Genomic DNA, 20,985 nt, shown 5'->3' on the forward strand with positions numbered 1-20,985 from the left:
GTTCTATGTTTACTTGGTGATTTACCAAACACTTTAATAATTCATATTGCATTCATATGCATGTCGGTGACTCATACGGTTGAGGGCACCAAGACCGTGGTGGCGGTTTTCCTTCGGTGAGCTTGAAGCAATCGTGGCCAGTATTGCGTTCAACATAAGGAGTGTCGAAGATCATCCCGTGACAGAAGTTGAGTTACGAAGAAGTCGGTAAACATTATCTAGAATGAGTCTAGGATAAGTGTGTGAGTACTTCTTGTAATCATTGTTCTATAGTGGATTTGAGTTGGACTGAGGAGTCCCGTGGATTTTCCCCAGAGGTGGGGTTTTACCACGTAAAATAATTCTCTGCGTGTTATTTTATTTTAAGCTTTGCATATCTCAGGATTGATAACTCATATCAATCCTGCTTCAAAGGTTGATCATAATTTATTGTAAAAATTCAAATTAGCTTGTTTAACTTTCTCCAGGCATATATAGATATCCTACAGGTATTTTCATAAAGGCAACATTGCATATGATGCAACCATGTTCAAATCTGATACGTGATAAATAAAAAATGGACATGGCAGCAACATATGACTGAAGTAGATGGGCTCTTTGCATATCGTGTTATCGTAATTAAAGACATCAAAATATTAAGGTTGGAATCTTCCATAGTAGTAAGCATCAAAATAGGTTTGAAGCAGAGTTTAACGAAAATTCCAATTCCACTGATTTGCCTCTGCTCAAACACGAGAACCAAAATGGTTACTTCCCTTGCTGAGTATATTTGTTAACGTCGGAAACGGTAATAGATGACTAATCAAACCCGGGTACGACGAGTTTGCATAGAATCGGAAGTAGTCGAATCCAGCTTGCATTACACACTTCTTTGACTCTATTACATTAGATGAGTTCTTGTATTTTTGAACAGCTACACTCCGAAGTCGTTTGTGTCTACGCTTCATGCGCTGCAACTTCGCCCTATCCAGATTGGCCTGCCTTTTGTCATATTTAATTTGGCCTTCAACAAATTCCAAACATGCCCTTGCGCTTTGGATTTCATCACCAAGTTGAAGATGCCTCTCCTTCCAAAAAGCAAGAACTCTTTCAGACTCAAAACTTCCAACAAAATGGCCATTCTGTCTAGGGGTGTTTATTATGCTCACATCAAACTTGGTTAGTAAATCCATTCTATGGGGGGAGTGAGTTTCTGTGGAGGAAAGAGTTTCAGTAGATGGAGACAGATTCGGTGGAGGAGTGAGTTTTTTATGGAGGGAGAATTTCTATGAAAGGGGTGATAGTAATACCAATAAAAGGGTTCCCGCCAAAAAATATTTGGTTAACAATGTATAAATTAATTTTTGGTCTGATACAATATAAGTTTAATCCTAACTAGTTTGGTTAGTTTGGTTGAGTTCACTAACTAGATGTCACTTCCATTGAGTTTCTTTCAACCACTATTAGTGGTGTAAGGAGAGTGTGAGGTTGACATGCTTGAAAAGCAAAACCTGACACCTCTTTTTTTTTAAATTAAAAGAAAGTACATATGTTGACTACACACAAGCTTTGGTATGTAGGTCTATAAAGCTATGTTCCTTTTCTCAAATGAAATTGCATATGCAATCCTCATCCTCCCAAAACAAATAGGATTATTCAAGCATGTCAACCTCTTCAGGTGCCAACAACACAATCGAAGATGACAAATTGGAGTCGCAGGTTCTATTTCCACATTGTACTCGCCGACCCTTTCCATTTTCAACATCATTTGGGAGTGAGCGGGACTCCGATGATCCATTAGAGGCAATACATGCAGTCAGTAGCAAGCTGGATTATAATTCCAGACTGATCAATTCATGGCACGAGAAATGTGTTGAAGACGAGACCATTTTGGCTGATCTTAACATTATAGTGAACAAAGCGTTCTCCCAAAAGAACAAGTACTTGAAGCTGAGTCATAAAAGGAAGCTAAAAGCTAAGGAGTTGGATACAGTAATGAATGATGAAATTAAAGGTTGTTTGATGAACCATATGCGATGCGAAGAGCACCACAGTGAACTGGAGTTGGCATTCAACGAAGGATTCGAAAAATTTCGAGCATTTGCGGCAGCTACTCATACAAATTATAATTGGGACTATGTGTCCCCTGATGCTGTGAGAGAGATACTAGACGATGGTGGTGACATGAATGAGCATAAGCACATCAAAGCTGCTCGGAAGAAGCCGACCGATACGACTAAGTGATTGCGGTTACCGCTGTTCAGTTGGTTGAGGGTGATCGTGATATTGCACAAATTAGAAGTATATTCCCTTAATGTCATTTTCTAATTTAAAATAATACAAATATCAGTTTCATTTGCTTCATATATAATTATTGGGACTATGTATTGCAAGTCATCATGTGTTCCTTCTGTCTAACATTATATTTTGCAAATATTGAAATATTATTCAATAAGCAGTCAATATCACAGCCAGTTAGGAATCAGTAAAGCCCCATTATCATGTCCGTTCACATTAAAGAGCTGGCGTACTTTTTCTCAAAAAACTGACACGTGCGTCATAAGTAACATAACATGTGCTATACATTGTTTAGTGAATGGTTTATGGTTTATTTATATATAATAAAAAACCAAATGTTGCTGAATATTTATTTCGTCTATATCACTGGGGGACATGAGTAATCATAAGCATGTGAGACCTGCTAAGAATAAGCTGACCAATACGACCGAGTGATTGTGGCTACCGTTGTTCAGTTGGTTGGGGAGATCGTGGTATTGTTAAAAGGAAGCACATAATATGCTTTGCAATCAAATTTTCTTTTGTGTGTGGAATTATGAGTAGTTCAAATGTTAGTGTACCCTTTAATATTCTCCAACCGTTCGAAATGTGATTAGCTGCAATGTACTTTTTTACACGCTGCTTTCTAATCACTTTGTTCCAACAAAGTGCTTCAAGTATCCTTCAGTTACAAATGTTTACAAAATTGTGCACCTAATAACCAGTCGAGCTCAGATCTTAATAACCAGTAAAACACTAGAACATAACATTCGAAAAAAGTGGGTGCTGCTGGAAATTATGAGTGTTGCTGGAAATCATTACTGGTAATGGAAACAACAGCTGGCTGCTGGAAATGCTGCATTAGCTTGTGATATAATCACTGAATCTCTGTTAAAACATAATTCACCATAAACTACTCATTTTACATGGTAAAAGTCATTGCTTCTTCACATACCTCAAAATTTGATACTTTATCAAATGTCTATGAAGATTTCTAAATATGGAGAAGACGTAAAGTTAACATGTGTCCAAATTTCATGCAAGAATGAAACCAAGCAAATTTTCATTTCAATTATCAGTGGACATAGTAAGAGCTCATCGGTGGACATGAACAAAATAATGATAATAATAATAATAATAACTGAATCTAGAAAACTTCACCTGATCATTAGTCTTTATAACAACCGGATTTCGTCTAATAGAAACATAAATCATTCAGTTGGTCCGTGCATCCTGTCAAATTTGTCAAATAATGGGTCACTACGATCTATTGGAGTTGATTCGTAATTGTTCGACGGTGATGTCCTGCATAAACATCAAACACAAGCACATAAAAAATTTACCTATTCAAATTTTAGGTGTTATTATAAATAGTGTTAGCATTTTACGGTGTGTTCAAATTTCTTGGGTATTGTCTTCTATCATGACCAATGTGTCTACACTCCCGACAGTGTCTAATCCCTCGCTTCATTACCTTTTCCTTTGCTCCCGTTACTTGTTTCGACCTTCCTTTGCACCTCACTCTCTTAGGGTCTTTCATATATTGTGTTTGAGAGCTGGACCCTCCAACTTCGTTATTACTTGGTCCATCCTTCAACAACTTCAACTTCACCTGCAAACTTTTTAGAGTCTCTGACAGAAACTCACATCCTTCTTCACTCATTAATGCATCCTCAACCACATCTGAAGCAAGTTGAGACATTGTACTCCGCTTTATTAAAAGACCAGGATCTACAGAGTCTTTAATTTCGTTGCCATTTGCATCTGACACCAATCCAGATTTCGCAGTTTTCTTCCACCTCTTCAAAATATATTTATCGGGCATATATTCAATCTAGTCCCTTCTGAACAATGCTAGGATGTGCTTGCAAATAATTCCAACAAATTCAAATCTTTTGTAGCTACACGATGTGTGGTCAGAATCTTTGGCATTTACGACTTCTGCCACTCTTGTTTCCCAATTTTTCCTTTCGCTCACATTAAAGACAACTTTAGAAGCATTCTCTGTTTTGAGCTTTAGGAAACATGATGTACTTTGCATTAGTTCTTGCTCAAACTTTTGAAACATTGTCCTTGTGTACAAGGTAGCCATTTGTTTGTTCATTGGCATCGATAGAATACATTGAGCCACTTCAAATGCATCTACGTGATCAGCAACTTTTGACGTTGATGAGAAAGTGCCCTCTCAAATCGTATTATGAAATCCATCAATGAATTTCTCCTTGATATGTGTTGCTTGAAAAAACCATGAGAACCTTCCGCTCTTTGGCTGCTTGACATTCCAGCGGCAAAAAATTGTCGTGCGTAGGCTGGAACTCAAGATTCCCTTAAATCAAACATTGAACTTAGCTATGGATGGTCAGTCAAACCAACCTTTGTAACCACAATATTCCATTTTGCATCAAACTCATCCTTATTGTCAGTATCCCATATGGCTTTCTAAAATTCACGTCAATACTCCTTATAAGCAGAATGTGGTAACTTAACAGAGAACTTTGATGTGATGTGCCATATGCAAAGTCGATGAAATGTAGTCGGGAAGGCTATTGAAATTGCTCTGGTCATTGCTGCATCTTGATCTGTAATGATCATTTTAGGTTCGCCACTTGGCGTGGCTTTCTTAAACTCCTCAAACATCCAAATAAACGACTCAATCGTTTCCTTGCTCAAAAATGCGCATGCTAAGACAATTGTCTGACCATGGTTATTAACTCCCAATATTGGTGCAAATGTCAAGTCGTATCGATTCGTGTTGAATGTCGTATCGAATACAACAACATCTCCATAAAACCCGTACGCCTGTCTAGAAGTTGCATCTGCCCAAAAACATTGACTAAACCTGTCATGGCCATCTCCCTCAATCTTGAAATAAAAAGCCTCATTTTTTTTTCTGTTCAACCATAAAATACTCAGTCGCTAGTTCAACATCGTGGTTCCTCAGCTTCCCATTCACACTACATTCAAGATTGTAGATATCTTTTTTAATAAAACCGATTTTATCCATTCCTCCGGATTGCACCTCGAAAGTACTTACCTTATGATGAATGAGAATATTAACCGAACCCAACTGTTTTGTGAGTACTTTTGTAGAATCTGAAATATGACGGTGTGATCTCAATAAATGCATTCTTTCTGAGGGTGTCATCTTATGATTGTGTCCCTCTGCAAAAAGAAAGATGGTATACTTCTTGCTCCCATTTATCTTCACAACCACAATCTTAGCTTTGCATTTGCATCTACTTATTTCCCGCTGTCTTTTTCTCTCCCGAGTTTCATCTCTCCTGTTTGCACCTTGTTTGCAACATACAAATTCTTTCCTCAAAATCTCTTTCTTATTTTTCCCCCAAAAGCTGGAATGAAGTCGAATACCAAAGCCAGCCAAGAATGCATATCTATTATAGAAATTGTAAACGAGGTCAAGCAAGTCGAATTTCATCCGAACTGCTGGTGTTCCCTCATTTCTTACTTTAGGAATGTAAACCCTCCCATTAGCTGTTACACAGTCATCACTCTCTAAGCCCCCAAACATTTTATCCACGTATATTATTGATCCACTTCTATATTACTGTATAGCAAATATTAATTAATTAATCAATCATTACAGCATCACAACATATCAATACATTCCATTTACACAAAACATTGCCCAAATTGACACAAAACACGCATAGCCTAACTTGTTGGATTCCGATTACACAAAATGCAAGCAAAATTTAATAATAGTTACGTCATCTCTTGTGCAATAATCTGGAAAAAATAACATTAGAACCAACATGTTCAATTAAGAACACAAGTGCGATTCAAACCAGCAATAACATAACTTCACCCAATATCCTTTCCAAATGCTTACTCCTAATGTCATTGAACCTAAGTTTAGGATCTTTTACCTATATTTCATAATTTCCCACCCCCACCAAAACAATCAACTAAGTATACTGAATATTCATAAGGAAATGACACATTATTGATTCCACAAATGACACATTATTGATTCCACAAATGACGCATTATTGATGCCATAAATGACGAATTTCCCACCCTCACAAAAAAACAAACCAAACCCAATTAAATCAATCCAGCAAGAGTGAACTTACCTCTCAAAATCAATTGGGAGCTCTGAAGTCAATAAGCTTGAGAGAATGTGGTGGACATTAGAGAAGATTCTTTGGTATTGGAGACTCTATCTCTACCAAAATCGAGGAACAAACTGCTGTTGCGGCGTCTAGCTATAAAAAGAGATATGCTACTTTGCTTTCATCTAAAATCTTGTCTGCTGAACGAAAAAGAGAAGGGGTTTTCACTTGAGCCATAGAATCAAAACAGAGCAACAACTAGGTAAGAGCCATTAATCGTCATACCGATGATACCATAGATCGCAGGCCTCCCAAGGAGCTGATGACAATGGAGCGACTATAGGGTTTGGGAGATTTGGATCCTTCTAATTGTGGGTTTGCGTTACATTCAAAAAGAGATGATTGTGTTCTTGAGTTTTTCACAGAGAGGGAAAGAGGGAAATATCTTCAACTGAAGTTGGGTTTCTAACTGGTCAAATTTCAACTCAGTTCTACATGCACCCTCTTTTAAAAACTCACCGTTGGATTTATCCAACAGCTTGTACATACCCCTAATAAATATCCCTTATAACTTTTCACTCACTATAGAAGCTCCCGGCCTAAAGAGCTAAATTTGGACACATTTAGCCAAATTTTTTTAGCCCGTAACTGGAGATGAGCCCATAGCTGGAGATGCCTAGGCACTAACCCATAGTGAAACTATGTTTCTTTCACTTAAAAAGCATGCAAGTAAAACGATGCGTATTGTAGTTGGGGCACCTAACATCTTCTTCTTCTTCACGAGTTAGCCGCCTCTTCTCCGCAGAGCAACTGCAACTGGAGATTCGCAGCAGCTGCAAGCGCAAGTAAGTTCTTTTCTTCTTCCTTCTTCTTCTTCTCTACCTCCGAAACCAGTAAAAACTAGCCTCTGTCGAATCCAGAAGAAGAGCTAAAGTATATTGTGAAATAACCCCCGCCATATCCTTGACCGTATCGCTTGTGTGTCCATGGCGTATCGAAGACGTATCGGATGGTCAACATAACAGGAATGTCCACGATACGTCGTTTGCCGTATCCGATACGAATAGGAGCCGTATTGTATCGAAGGAGTATCAGTGCAACATAGCTTGTAACAGTTCGAAAATTGGTTCAATTATTCACCCATCTCTTTCTCTCTTCCTCGCCGTCTGTTTTCTTCTAAGATTGGTCTTCCTCGCCGTCGCTTCCCCTCCCTTTGCGTTGCAGAGCTTAGTCACAATGAAGGTGAATGTAATATCTCGTTCCACAGATGAATACACTAAAGAACGAAGCCAAGACCTCCAGGTGAGTTTTCACTTCTCTCTTACTCTCAACTCAAATTTCTTCGTTTTTTTTTTCTCTATAAAAATATGATTTTTGGTTCAATTTCCGTAGAGGGTATTCCGTAATTTCGACCCCAACATCCGAACGCAAGAGAAAGCAGTGGAGTACGTCCGGGCATGTAACGCCGCAAAATTAGAGAAGGCATGTTTTGGGATTTGGATTTTTTTTTCCTGAATTTTTGATTGCATTGCATATTTGGGCATATGGATGCTAAATTTGATTGAATGATGTTTGTTTTTGTTGATGTTCGTAATTTAGATTTTTGCGAGGCCATTTGTTGGAGCAATGGATGGACATATAGATTCTATTTCCTGTATGGCAAAGAATCCAAATCATTTGACAAAAATATTTTCTGGTTCAATGGATGGAGGTACTTTGTTTTCTCTGAAAATTTCTAATGCCTTTTCTCTCTAGTTGGTATCCTATACTACTGCTAAATCTAAGAAAAGCAAGTAGCAAGATTTCATCTTAAGAAAAAGAACCGTGATTTCTAATTAATACTTTTAGATTTTAGAACTTTTAATATACTTTGTTATTAAGCTATCGAGTTTGAATTTGCTTTAATTTCTCAACCCATTATAGTGTTTGATATTTCTTTTCTTTGGCAGATATTCGGCTCTGGGATATAGCTTCCAGGTAACCACACACTGCTGAATCAAGTTGCTCAATTTCATACAGATGGGTTAGAATCTCAGTATTAGGCACTCTTCTGTAGAGAATCCACATATGCTTTTCTCATGTGGAGTGTTATATGATTTAATTGAGATTCGGACCACTGTCCCTTTATTTGTTTTTTAATCTATAGTTCAGATCCTTTAATAGCATTTCAATACATCATGCATAAGTCATTGAAATTTATTGTATTTGTTATAATCATTGGACCCAAAAAGGCGAACAGTTCGTCAATTTCCTGGTCACCAAGGTGCTGTGCAAGGTTTAGCAGTATCTACAGGTGGGCGTGTTCTTGTTTCTTGTGGAACTGACAGCACGTAAGGCTTAACCTCCTGGGTTACTCCCGCCTCTATACATTTGATTGTATCTATCTGTTTATGAAGATTGTTCATGTTGAAATCACTATCTTCCATTTTCAGTGTCAGGCTTTGGGGTGTACCTGTTTCTACTCTTCTGGAGGAAGATGTCTCATCTGATAAATCTGCTGTGGTATTGCCTTCCTAATAGTGTGATATGTCGTTCCAATGAATGATTTTTCTTTATTATATGTACCTAACTAATTATAAATGATATTTGCAGCCACTGGAAACTTATGTTTGGAAGAATGCATTTCGGTAAGTTTCTTATTGAATTCTCGGAGGAGATGTTACTTAATTAGTTAGTTGTACAAATTAATTGACAGTGCTATGATTTTTATGGGTTTTACTATTAAGGTTTACTTTCTCATTTTCAGGGCTGTTGATCACCAGTGGAATTTTGATCGTTTTGCTACAGGTGGAGCTGGAGTAGATATATGGAAACACAACAGGTTTTGATCTGGCCTGGTTATTCTTCTATTAAGTTGAAGGAGAAAAAAAAAATGTTTATCCCTCGTACCATGACAATGTACTTTGTGATGCATAGGTCTGCACCAGAGCAGAGTTTTGAATGGGGAACAGACACAGTTGTATCTATAAAATTTAATCCTGGACAGCCAGATATCTTGGCAACATCCGCAAGGTCTGCATTATTGCTTGTAGATAAGATACTCATATAGTTCGAAAAACTTGTACGTTAAGCACATTAGATACCATGTGCTTGTTTATAATGGTTTTTGGTCTGGATACATTGGTTTCTAATTTGAGTTTTGAGTTACATTTGTTTTGCTTAATAAGGAATGGTACTGATAAAAGACTTTAAGTATTTAGCATCTTGGAAAACAAATGGTTTCTTGTAAAAGAAGGTTCAGCTGCAAAGGGCAGCTTGTCTGCTGGTCAGCATCCATTTTTTCTTATGAAAACATCTTCCTCTTCCCCCTTGTACTCTCTTCCTCTTAATATGCCATAAATTTGAAGGAAATTCGAAAATTCCACATTGTAAAATCTGAATCTCTCTTTGAAAATTGTTGTGAACATGTGGCAAAGTGCCAAACCGACAATTAGTTCATTCATTTGAGGAAGTTGGTGGTTCTATTGTTACAGTGGCATGATTGTTTTCAATCCATGCTTACTGTAATGATTTTATTTTAGTTTATTGTGTTTAGGAGAGAATAATATATGATTTTTTTTTATGGCAGTGATCGCAGCATAGCAATATATGACTTGCGCATGGGGAAACCCGCAGCGAAGTTTATTATGAGGGTATTGTTAATGTTAACTTAAGGGTTCTTGGCAACATCCGTACAGTCTCTTAAATTTTTGCATGTATTGACCTTTCTGACTTACATTTTCTTTGGACAGACAAGAACCAATTCCATTTCTTGGAATCCAATGGAGCCAATCAACTTCACTGCTGTAAGCATGTAACCTAAAGTTACTTAAAAATTTGGATTTTGTCATAGTTTTTTATTTCTGATATTTGCATTACTAAGGCATTTGCTTCAGATTATCTTTGTGCATCCATTTCGTGGTTTTAGGATGTTTGATCATTACATATGTTTCTGAGTTGAGTATGGAATGGAACTTTAGATCTGTCTACCGACTGCAATTTGGTAATATGATTTGGAGCAACTTCCTCTGTGCAAAAACCTTCTAATTATATGTAAAATATTTGAATATCATGGTTACGCGTATTATTGGTTTTTAGGGAACATCTCGATGATGTCATAAACCATGTAATCTGATGACTTCCAGTAGTACACCAATGCTAGAATATGTGGACTTTCTTCCTTGTGTAGCATTTTCTTATCCTATTCCATGAAAGTGCTAATCTAATTCCTCAATGACAGGCAAATGAGGACTCCAATTGCTATAGCTTTGATTCTAGAAAGCTTAATGAAGCTAAGTGTGTGCACAAGGATCATGTATCTGCTGTGTAAGTTGATAATTTTTCAATTGAAATATTTGGCCTTTTTCTCCACTCCTGAAATTCATTTTTCCTGTTGTATATTTAATATGAAAGTTTTATACGCCAAACTTCTTTTTTCCATTTCCAGGATGGATATTGATTATTCTCCAACTGGTCGAGAATTTGTCACTGGATCTTATGACAGAACAGTGAGTTCATTTCTTATATGATTTTGACAATGTTGTCAATGTGTAAATATGGCTGTACGTCTTAATAAAAAATTTCCATTTGCAGGTGAGAATTTTCCAGTATAATGGTGGTCATAGCCGGGAAATTTATCATACAAAGAGAATGCAAAGGTTTGGTCTTCATGTATTCCCTTATTTGGGTTCTCGGATTTGTTGAACATATGTAATTAGCTTTTATATGCTAATCACTTCGTGCTCCATTTCTTGAACTGTGCGGCCATTGGATTCCAGAGTGTATTGTTTCACATAACAAAATGGAAACTGTAGCTTTATGTTGACTAATTTCATTATACTGACTCTTTTGTTTCCCTCTTCCTGCTTTTTATGTAGGGTGTTTTGTGTCAAGTTCAGCTGTGATGCTAGTTATGTTATTTCTGGGAGTGATGACACTAATCTTAGGCTTTGGAAGGCTAAAGCATCAGAACAATTGGGAGTTGTAAGATATCTCTTCCTTTCCTCGTGTTTCTGTTGTTGACCTTGGGTTGCAATATGGCTTTCTTCTGCTTCCATTACCTATGTTGAATTCACTCATTTACTTCTTGTATATTACATTGCAAATGTTGAACTGCTTCTTTGTGCGTAGTATTTTTGAAGGGGTTTTTTTTTTTTTTTTTTTTTTTTTTTTTTTTTTTTTTTTTATGGATGAAATAAATACATAAATGGTTTGACCATAGAATTTTATTGGTACCATGCGTACTATAACCAATGTAGGATTGAAACACACAGACTAGTAACTGCGAGTTGAATGATTTCTATTGACTTTTTCGACATCCCTTCTTTTAGACATCCTATTATAAACTTTTAACTACTTGTTACCTGCAGCTTCTTCCAAGGGAACAGAAAAAGCATGAGTATAATGAGGCTGTCAAGAATCGCTACAAGCACCTTCCCGAAGTCAAGCGTATTGTGAGGTATCATAAAAGGATGCCAGCAATTAGCCTCTTAAATTTGCTCTTTTGTTATAGAAAAAAAAAAGTAATTATTGTCAATATATTTCCTATTTAGATATTACAAGATCCATCATGTTTGCATGTTTCCTATGAAAGATTGTGGGAGTATTTGATGATTTTGTGGGCATATGTAATAAGCATAGAAAGATGCCCTTTTGATAAACTTCCATGTATAAAACCACCATTGTCCCTATTTTTTTTCAAAGTAGAAAATTTTTAATGTATTTAGGACCCTTCCTGGATTAATCTCTATAATATATGAGGTGGTTGCAACTTGTTATAAGTTTAGGTCGGGCTTGCAGATTAGCGGTTCCTATATCTTAACATGTGAACCTGATTCATTGGATGTTCCTAAACTAAGCATTACCTTACGTATTTAAGGGATAGCGTCAGTTTCTGCAGAACCCTACAAAGATTGTATGGCTAATTTCAGAGTCTCTTCATAAAATAATGATTTTTTTTTTTTTTTTTTTTTTTTGGGCGTGGAAACAAATAACAAGTAGCATATGACATATAAAATGGTTAATCGTTGTGAATGTTGATTCTGCAGGCATAGGCACCTACCAAAACCAGTATACAAGGCAGCTGCAACATTGCGTGAGATGACCGAATCTCGAAGAAAGAAACACGAGAAGAGGAAGGCGCATAGCGCCCCAGGAAGCATCATTGAAGAGCCATTACGGAAAAGAAAAATCATCAAAGTTGAGTGATAAATGTGGGTAGTTTGTAATCGGCTCATGCATATCCATGTTAAAGAATGGATCTTTCATGTGCAATGTTCGTGAGCTCCATACCAGTGCCTTTACAGTTCAAGTGATTTCCCAATCACCTATCCTCATCGTGCATGTGCCGTGTCTATGGTGGCTTTGACGGACAATGTTTTGTTCATGCTATAGTAACTTCAGGTCATAGTGTAGTTTATTTCTCCTGTTTAGCCTTGTGCAATTTTGTCAGGAAAAATATGTAACTGAATATTAAAAGGTATATTGAGGGGACTAATCTTTTTCAGCCTGTGGACTAAATAGACTGCCTAACCCGAAAGTAATACATGGAATTGGAAGTCAGCCATGAACAAATCACCCTTTGGCCCGTTTGGTTCACGAAAAGGAATTGATGAGAAATCAACCTTCATGCCTTTTCTTAAGGATTAAGAACACAGTAGAACAAATTATAGGAAGCAAGAATTCGTACCCCTTTTACCAGGTTAATTCCAAACAAGAGCAGTTATAAAATCTGAAATTTTCATTGAAAAATACGAAAACTGACGCCGCAATCCCAACAGATATACCAGAATTAATTTGAAATTTAAAACAACTAATGTCTAATGATCAAGTAGTAAAAGAAAAATAAAATTTTTGCTATAAACTCCAACCATATGCGTCGAACTAACCCACCGAATTGTAAAAGATAAATAACTAGTATGGCCATCATGCACTAATAACTAGTTTAATCATAATGACCGACATTTTTGGAAGAAAATTTTTATGTAATCTGAGTCATCAACTACCTGAGAAAATTTGCTTAATAGGATTCCACTCGGAAGAAAAGAAAAAAAAAGGTACATGCTGCAAATAAGAAGGAAAAAAAACACAGAATTTTAAGGGGAAACACCTAATTTTCTATGTTTAATTACTTCTTTGTTTCAGACAAAAAATAAATAAATTTATTCTTTGTTTAATTACAATGTAAATAATCATTTTACAACAGAGAAACAATTAACCTTAAAAAACTTTAATAAAAAACCACATTTACCCATCAAATTTTTGTTTAAATTAAAACCACAACCCCTTGCGCAGCTTTAATATTGTAACAATAACATCAAAAGGAATTTTGAGACAAAGAAACAAGTAATACATCAGCTCCAACAAAAAAAAAAAAAAAAAAAAGGTAATAAATGTTATATTTTTTTATAGAGATAATAAATGCTATCTTTTATCTCTTTATACAATTTATGAATAGGGGTGGTAACGGGTCGGGTAGGGGCCAGATATGACAATACCATTCCCATCCTCGCTCTCCATCCCTGCCCCTGTCCCCGAACCCATCCCTGAATCCATCCCTGTTTATTAGGTTTCGAAAAATCCCCGTCTCCGTCTCTGTCCCTGTCGGGGGACTATCCCCCACACCCGCCCCAAATTCCTGATTTTTTTGCATAAAAAAATATTTATCATACATTTTAATATTAAGTTTCATATTAAATTATCATTCAACACATCCAAATTAACTATAAAGTTCAACTCAACTATTCAAAATCACATCAATATGAAATTCCATAGAAAATTAGGAAGAATTAGGAGAAGGAAGTTAACTTAGGTTTAAACATAAATATTTTATTTATTTATTTATTTATTTAAATATAAACATATATATTTTCTGATCGGGTTCGGGGATGGGGAAGCCAATACCATCCCCTCCCCATACCCGTCGGGTATTATTCAAGTTCGGGAATCCCCATACCCGATACCCATTTAGCCTCGAAATCTCCCCCCGTTAGGGTCGGGGACTCGACGAGGACCCGCCCCTACGGAGATTTTTGCCATCCCTATTTATGAATCAAAATTTTGTTTCCCAAATTTGAATTTTTTTAAAGTTAAATGTTCAAGAAAATAAATTACGATGATATAAACTAAAATTAAAACATAAAATTATTTTAGAGTTAAATCATTTTTAAACAATTAATAAAGTTGAGTATGAGATGTACATGAATAGTTCTATTTTAGATCGGAAAATTTCGGTTTGAGTTATCTAGCATTAGAGATGGACTTAATAGGTTTATATGCAAGGTAAATTTAGTCCACTCCATTTTGAAATCTTGGGTCCGTCCCTAACCATCATTATCAATACTTAACACGTGTCTATAAACATAACTGTTTGTGCAAATAATCTCACGGGAGAATATTAGCTTCTAGATCCTTCAACCTTCGATCTCCCTTCTTTCTCTTCCTCGATTTCTGTAAAAAAGACTGGAGTAAATAGACCACACCCGGGGGGTACTAGCCAAAGGCCCTCCGATGCCTAAGTTAGTTCGAGTGTTTGTAGGAAACCAATAGCTAAGCAAAGGGTACAGAGTTTTATGTAGGGTGTAAACCGGGTGGCCGGAGCCGTGGGGAGAAAATATGGAGAGTGGAGAGGGAGAGAGAGCTTCAGGTATTTTTCTCGGGTATAAGGAATAGGTTTAGATGTACCTTGAATGATGAATGAGGTTGTCTATTTATAGGAGCCTCGGGGCTAGGGTTTCGTAGGAATCGAGTTGGGCCTGATAATATCTGAATTAAATGATATTATCTCTTAAAAATGATATTATCTTCTCTTTATTAGGATAATATCTTAATTAATGATATTATATCTTTAAATAAAGATAATATCATATTAATTAAGATATTTATCCCAATTAATTAATTAGCCAGATAAACTGGTTTAATTAATTAATTTAAGAGATAATCTTCTTTTCCACGTGGCGTGCCTTGATTGGAGACGAAAATATATGCTCCCACAAATGCCCCCAGCATCTGCATGGTGCTTGTGTGGCATGTAGGAGATGAAATTATTTTTTTCGGGCTCTCCAATTGTGTCTGGGCTTTATTATGTGAGTTGGACTCCTTTGCAGATCGGATTCCCAATCGGTGTAGGCTTCTGACTGTTGTTGGAGTTGGATTCCCAGTAGGAATGAGTTTGTGATTCCTTCTTGATCCGGGTTGTCCAACCTGTATAAATACAGGGCTTCTCTTCACTTTTTCTCACATTGCAAACTTAACTTCTCTACTTTCTAGCTTGAGAAAGATCTTGGAGAGTTTTGTACTGCTTGTCGAAGAGAGGAGTTGCCGTGCATCCCAAAGTAAGTCGAGCACGTAAATTTTTTCTTCATCTTTCCCTTTTCGCGGCGGGGACCAGTTGGGTGGGAATAGGCTGGTTGTCGTCGTGACTGGTTGCCAAAGATGATTGGAGTAGTGGTGGCTGCTGGTGGTTGCCGAGCGACAATCAGGAGGAAGTTGGTGGACTGCCCCTTCCTGAGGATGTCGAGAGATGGAAACAGGACGGTTTGAACCCTGATGATTTGCCTGCTGCACAAGAAGAGTGCTCTGCTGAACAGGAGGAGTGCTCTGCTGAACCCCCATAAAAAAGGAAGGCCGATGTCAAGTCTTTGAGAACTCAAGTTACTTCTTTACAGGCGAGGAATGTGTCTCTATTGAGAAAGAAGCCAAGGCTCCCTTCTGCTGAGAAGACCCAAGTATGAGCTATTCCCACGTCATCTGCCAGGGTCAAACATCTTCTTGGTGCAGATAGCAAGAAGATTGGTGGTATGCGCAACATTAAGGATGTTCCCCTTAAGCCTCTTGCTGACGAGTTTGGAGATCATGATCTGCTCCGCGAAATAGTTTGTGTGCGATCTAGCTCACCAGTTAAGAAGCAAAGAGGTGCAGATGCTTATCTCCGAAGTTCAGGTCGTCTACATCAGTCGAAGAGTGGAAGTCGATCTGGGCGGTCTGCTCATCCATCCAACCATCATGTTTCAGTTGTTGAGTCACGAGCAGTCAAGCGTGAAGTGGATTCGTCGTCATTGACTCCTTTGGAGGTAAGGATGGCGATGACCAAGAAGGCGAGAGAGTCATCTGCCCGGGCGAAAGGTTCTTCTGCAACATTAGCGGCTGATTTTAAGGTGGACAAGTCCAGCCCTGCAGGGGATGCAGGTGTGTCTGATATGCTGAAGACGAACTTCCTGTCAAGTCCATCCACTTGTGCTAAGCTGTTGATCAAATCCGTCAAGCTGGTGATCTTGGTACTTTCTCAAGTCTTTCCTTGGAAAAACAAAGGGAAGCAACATTTCATCTCCTTCAAAAAGGAGGTGGCGGCAGACATGGCGAATCAGGCAGGTGGAGCTGCTGATAGTGTGGTTGTTCAGGCCAATGCTGAAGAGTCTGCAGATCAGGGATCTCCTGCTGACGTCTCGAAGTAGATGAAGACTCCTTTATTTCTTTTCAGCTTGTAGTCTGCTCTTTGTTTAGAATAATTGGTCTTGCTTGACCATCTCCTTTTTGTTGAACTTGGCTGGTTGGTCACTTTGCTATGGAAATTTCAGTCTTTATTTCTTCAACTTCAATTTACACATTGTCTTGTGAACTGCTTGAGTAACCGATTAGTGTCTTGGCTGTGTATTTCCCTTGGGATTTTGGCAAAAGCCAGGGTCCCCTTTGAGGGACTCCGGGCGTATTCTGCATTTTTCCAGAAAACGCTTTAAGACGCTTCTGGTCGTTGCCCTGCGTCTCCCTTAGGACGCTGCTTATGGACAACTGTCTGACTATCCTGCTCCCCTTAGGAAACAGATAGGAACCTGGATACCACCCTTAGGAAATTCCTGGCGCACCCTGCAACCCCCTTAGGATGCTGCTTTGTGGGTTGTGTCTCCCGAAGGACGCTTTTGGTCGTTGCCCTGCATCTCCCTTAGGACGCTTTTTATGGACAACTTTTTTGACTATCCTGCCTCCCTTAGGAAACGGATAGGAACCTGGATATTTCCCGCAGAGAGCATGGTGACCCCCTTTTAAGAAACTCCTGGCGCACCCTGCGTCTCCCTTAGGACGCTGTTTTGCAGGCTGCGTCTCCCGAAGGACGCTTTTGGTCGTCGCCCTGCGTCTCCCTGAGGACGCTTTTTATGGGCAATTGTTTGGCTATCCTGCCCCCCTTAGGAAACGGATAGGAACCTGGATACTTCCCTTAGGAAATTCCTAGCGCACCCTGCGTCTCCCTTAAGACGCTTCTTTGCGGGTTGCGTCTTTGCGGGTTGCGTCTCCCAAAGGACGCTTTTGGTCGTCGCCCTGCGTCTCCCTTAGGACGCTTTTTATGGGCAACCGTTTGGTTATCCTGCCTCCCTTAGGAAACGGATAGGAACCTGGATACCTCTCTTAGGAAATTCCTGGCGCACTCTGCGTCTCCCTTAGGACCCTTCTTTGCAGGCTGCGTCTCCCGAAGGACGCTTCTAGTTGTCGCCCTGCGTCTCCCGAAGGACGCTACTTATGGGCAACTGTCTTTTGTTGTGGCACATTCTGGAATTTGCAGTAGTTGCTTCTCTTTTTTAGAAATGCGCAGTACTCAGTCGTCTGCTGGGGACTGAGCAGGTAGGAGGAAGAGTCATGGATAGCATCTTTGGAGGTGGTAGGCGTTCCATTGTCGCGGAATCTCCTTCCCTTCCATGGTGTCAAGCGTATAGCTTCCTCTGCCCCCGGACTGGCTGATTATGTAAGGTCCTTCCCAATTGGGTTTCATCTTTTTAAACCCTTGTCTTTGTGCAGTGATGAAGGCCTTTCTTAGCACAAGGTCGCTTGGTTGAAATTGTCTGATCTTGGCTCTTTTGTCATAGTAAGACTTCAACCGCTGTTGATAGGAGGCGACTCGGACAATGGCTTTCTTGCGCTCGCCTTCAAGTAAGTCAAGGTTGAGTCTCATCTGCTCGGAGTTCTGCTCAATGCTGCCCACTTCGATGCCTATAGAGGGGACAGTGATGTGAGGAGGAATGATCGCTTCAATTCCATAGGCGAGGGAAAACGGGGTTTCGCCAGTTGATCTCCGCATGGTGGTGCGATAAGCCCATAGTACGCCAGGGAGCTCATCTACCCATTTTCCTTCGGCGCCTTCTAATCTCTTCTTTAGACAGTCCAATATTATTTTATTGGATGCCTCGGCCTGGCCGTTGCCTTGAGGATATCTTGGGGTAGATAGATGCTGCTTGATGCCATACTTTTTGAAGAAGGCAGTGATCTTCTTGCCGATGAATTGTGAGCCATTGTCAGTAACTAGTGATTCTGGGCAGCCAAACCGACAGATAATGTTTCTCCAGATAAATCGTTTCACATCATCTTCTTTAGTAGAGGATAGAGCTTCGGCCTTGATCCATTTAGTAAAGTAATCAGTGGCGACGATCATCATTTCTTTCTTGGCAGGTGCCGTTGGCATGGGGCCTACTAAGTTGATGGCCTATTGCATGAAAGGCCACAGACTGTTCTGCGGATGGTAGATTTCGACAGGCAGATTAGGAACTGGTTTGTACCGTTGGCAGCGATCACATCTTTTGACATATTCAGTGGAGTCATGGCGCATAGTAGGCCAGAAATAGTCTACGTTTAGAGCCTTCTGGGCAAGTGACCTGCCCCCAGAGTGGTTGCCACACTCGCCGTCATGAATTTTACAGAGGACCTCAAGTGTTTGAGGGTACTTTATGCAAGTGAGATGAGGGCCGGAGTATGATCTGCGAATGAGCTTGTCGCCTTGCATGTAATATCTCGCGGCTTTCTGTTGGACCTTCCTAGCTTCGGACTTATCCGTTGGCATATTTCCATTCACTAAATAGTCGATGATGGGGTCTTGCCAGCTGGGGTCTTCATCGATCTGCATTGAGTCGATTGGCTCTATTTCTTCTATGCTCGGTCGGTCAAGGTGTTCGACTGGGATGGAGCGTCTGAACTGGGTGTCCAGTGCTGATCCTAGTCTTGCCAACGCATCTGCATGGGTGTTCTCTGCCCGTGGAACTTGTTGGATGGTGAAAGTAGGAAATTCTTTCAGAAGTCCTTGGACTTTGTCGAGGTACTGGATCATTCTTGGATGCTTTGCCATGTACTCGCCCGAGGCTTGATTCGTGATCAGCTGGGAGTCTGAGTAGATGGCTAATCTCTTGATTGTCAGTTTTTTTGCTAGGCGCAGTCCTGCGAACAATGCCTCATATTCTACCTCGTTGTTTGAAGCAGAAAAGCCTAGTGTGATGGCTTGTTCCAACAAGGTTCCGTCTGGGGTGATTATGACGACGCCTGCCCTTGATCCTTTATGATTTAATGCTCCGTCTACATGTCATTGCCACATGTCGTTAGGTAGGTTTGAATCGGCAGGGGAGGTGTCGTCTGCTTTTTCCTTACTTTTCGTGACCATCTTCTCTTCTTCGGCTGTCGGAGTAAACTATACAACAAAATCTGCTAAAGCTTGGGCTTTTATAGCAGTCTTCGGCCGGTAGAGGAGGTCGTATTGACTGAGTTCGATAGCCCATTTCATGAATCGCTGAGAAGCGTCGGGGCTGTGGAGGATCGATGTCAAAGGAAATTCTGTCATGACAATTATCCGGTATGCTTGGTAGTAGGGCCTTAGTTTTCTCGCAGAAACTACAAGCGAAAAAATGAGCTTCTCCATTTTCGGATAGTGAGTCTCTGCATCGAGGAGAGCTTTTGAAGTGTAGAATACCGGATGTTGTGCCCCCAGCTCTTCTCAGATGAGAACTGAGCTGACAGCTGAGTCGGACACCGCCAGGTAGATGTACAAGTCTTCGCCTGGTATCGGTTTTGAGAGTAAGGGAGGTGAAGTGCGGTAGGTTTTCAAGTTTTGAAAAGCTACTTCGCACTCGTCATCCCACTTGTCCCTGTGTCCTTTCTTCAAGGCTTTGAAAAATGGCTTGCACTTGTCGGTAGATCTTGAGAGGAATCGGTTGAGAGCTGCCGCTCTACCCGTTAGACTTTGTATCTCCTTTGTTGTGGCAGGTGACCTCATGTTGAGCATAGCCTTGATTTGATTTGGATGTGCCTCAATTCCTCTTTGGGTGACTAAGTATCCCAGGAATCGGCCGGACGAGCCTCCAAACGTACATTTGCTCGGGTTCAACTTCATGTTGTATTTTTGGAGTAGGCTGAATGCCTCGGCAAGGTTCTTGATGTGGTCTGCTCGCTTGGGAGCTTTGACTAGCATGTCGTCTACGTAGACCTCCATAGTCTTGCCGATTTGCTCCTTGAAAATTTTGTTCACCAGCCTTCGATAGGTTGCTCCAGCGTTCTTCAGCCCAAAGGGCATGACTTTGTAGCAGTATGTACCTCTTTCGATGATGAAAGAGGTTTTAGACTTGTCATCTTCATGCATCATGATTTGGTTGTAACCGGAGTAGGCGTCCATGAAGCTTAGCAGTTGGTTGCCGGAAGTTGAATTGACGAGCTGATCAATTCTAGGCAGTGGAAAGTTGTCTTTAGGGCATGCCTTGTTGAGGTCGGTGTAGTCGACGCATACTATCCACAGACCTTTATCTTTCTTTGCCACTAGAACAATGTTCGCCAGCCATTCTGCGTAAGAGACTTCTTTGATGAAACCAGCAGCTAGAAGCTTATCGATCTCGGCTTCAATGATGGCAACCCGCTTGGGAAGAAGTTGCGTCTCTTC

General features: G+C 39.6%; 2 protein-coding genes across 6 annotated transcripts; one reads left to right on the top strand and one right to left on the bottom strand.

The window, feature by feature from the left end:
* LOC18774114 (DDB1- and CUL4-associated factor 13) lies at positions 7,063 to 12,823 on the top strand. Of its 5 annotated transcripts, none has more exons than XM_020567040.1 (18): positions 7,067 to 7,174; positions 7,511 to 7,631; positions 7,722 to 7,811; positions 7,929 to 8,040; positions 8,279 to 8,306; positions 8,561 to 8,659; positions 8,762 to 8,831; positions 8,922 to 8,956; positions 9,076 to 9,150; positions 9,246 to 9,341; positions 9,898 to 9,961; positions 10,061 to 10,114; positions 10,549 to 10,634; positions 10,756 to 10,816; positions 10,902 to 10,966; positions 11,186 to 11,291; positions 11,678 to 11,766; positions 12,356 to 12,823. In XM_020567040.1, exons 2-18 carry the CDS (start codon positions 7,566 to 7,568, stop codon positions 12,513 to 12,515), a joined length of 1,356 nt encoding a protein of 451 aa, XP_020422629.1. In that variant the 5' UTR covers positions 7,067 to 7,174; positions 7,511 to 7,565; the 3' UTR covers positions 12,516 to 12,823. The 5 variants fall into 5 exon arrangements, with proteins under 5 accessions (XP_007205184.1, XP_020422631.1, XP_020422629.1 ...); XM_020567041.1 differs by having other exon boundaries at positions 7,069 to 7,174; positions 7,554 to 7,631; XM_020567039.1 differs by having other exon boundaries at positions 7,071 to 7,174; positions 7,330 to 7,631.
* LOC109949701 lies at positions 17,932 to 19,410 on the bottom strand. Its single transcript, XM_020565803.1, has 2 exons — positions 18,798 to 19,410; positions 17,932 to 18,602 (listed from the first exon to the last, which is right to left on the bottom strand). Exons 1-2 carry the CDS (start codon positions 19,408 to 19,410, stop codon positions 17,932 to 17,934), a joined length of 1,284 nt encoding a protein of 427 aa, XP_020421392.1.

This window comes from Prunus persica, chromosome G6, assembly GCF_000346465.2.
Source record: "Prunus persica cultivar Lovell chromosome G6, Prunus_persica_NCBIv2, whole genome shotgun sequence".
Taxonomy (NCBI): domain Eukaryota; kingdom Viridiplantae; phylum Streptophyta; class Magnoliopsida; order Rosales; family Rosaceae; genus Prunus; species Prunus persica.

What these genes read in the sequence shown, in the direction of transcription:
- LOC109949701 (XM_020565803.1), bottom strand. Translation starts at nt 19,410, where the DNA reads ATGGCAAAGCATCCAAGAATGATCCAGTACCTCGACAAAGTCCAAGGA. An exon ending in AATCTACCATCCGCAGAACA is followed by an intron (nt 18,603 to 18,797) that starts GTCTGTGGCCTT and finishes TTGGCTGCCCAG; the next exon opens with AATCACTAGTTACTGACAAT.
- LOC18774114 (XM_007205122.2), top strand. Translation starts at nt 7,566, where the DNA reads ATGAAGGTGAATGTAATATCTCGTTCCACAGATGAATACACTAAAGAA. An exon ending in ATCTTGGCAACATCCGCAAG is followed by an intron (nt 9,342 to 9,897) that starts GTCTGCATTATT and finishes TTTTTATGGCAG; the next exon opens with TGATCGCAGCATAGCAATAT. An exon ending in CTGGATCTTATGACAGAACA is followed by an intron (nt 10,817 to 10,901) that starts GTGAGTTCATTT and finishes TTCCATTTGCAG; the next exon opens with GTGAGAATTTTCCAGTATAA.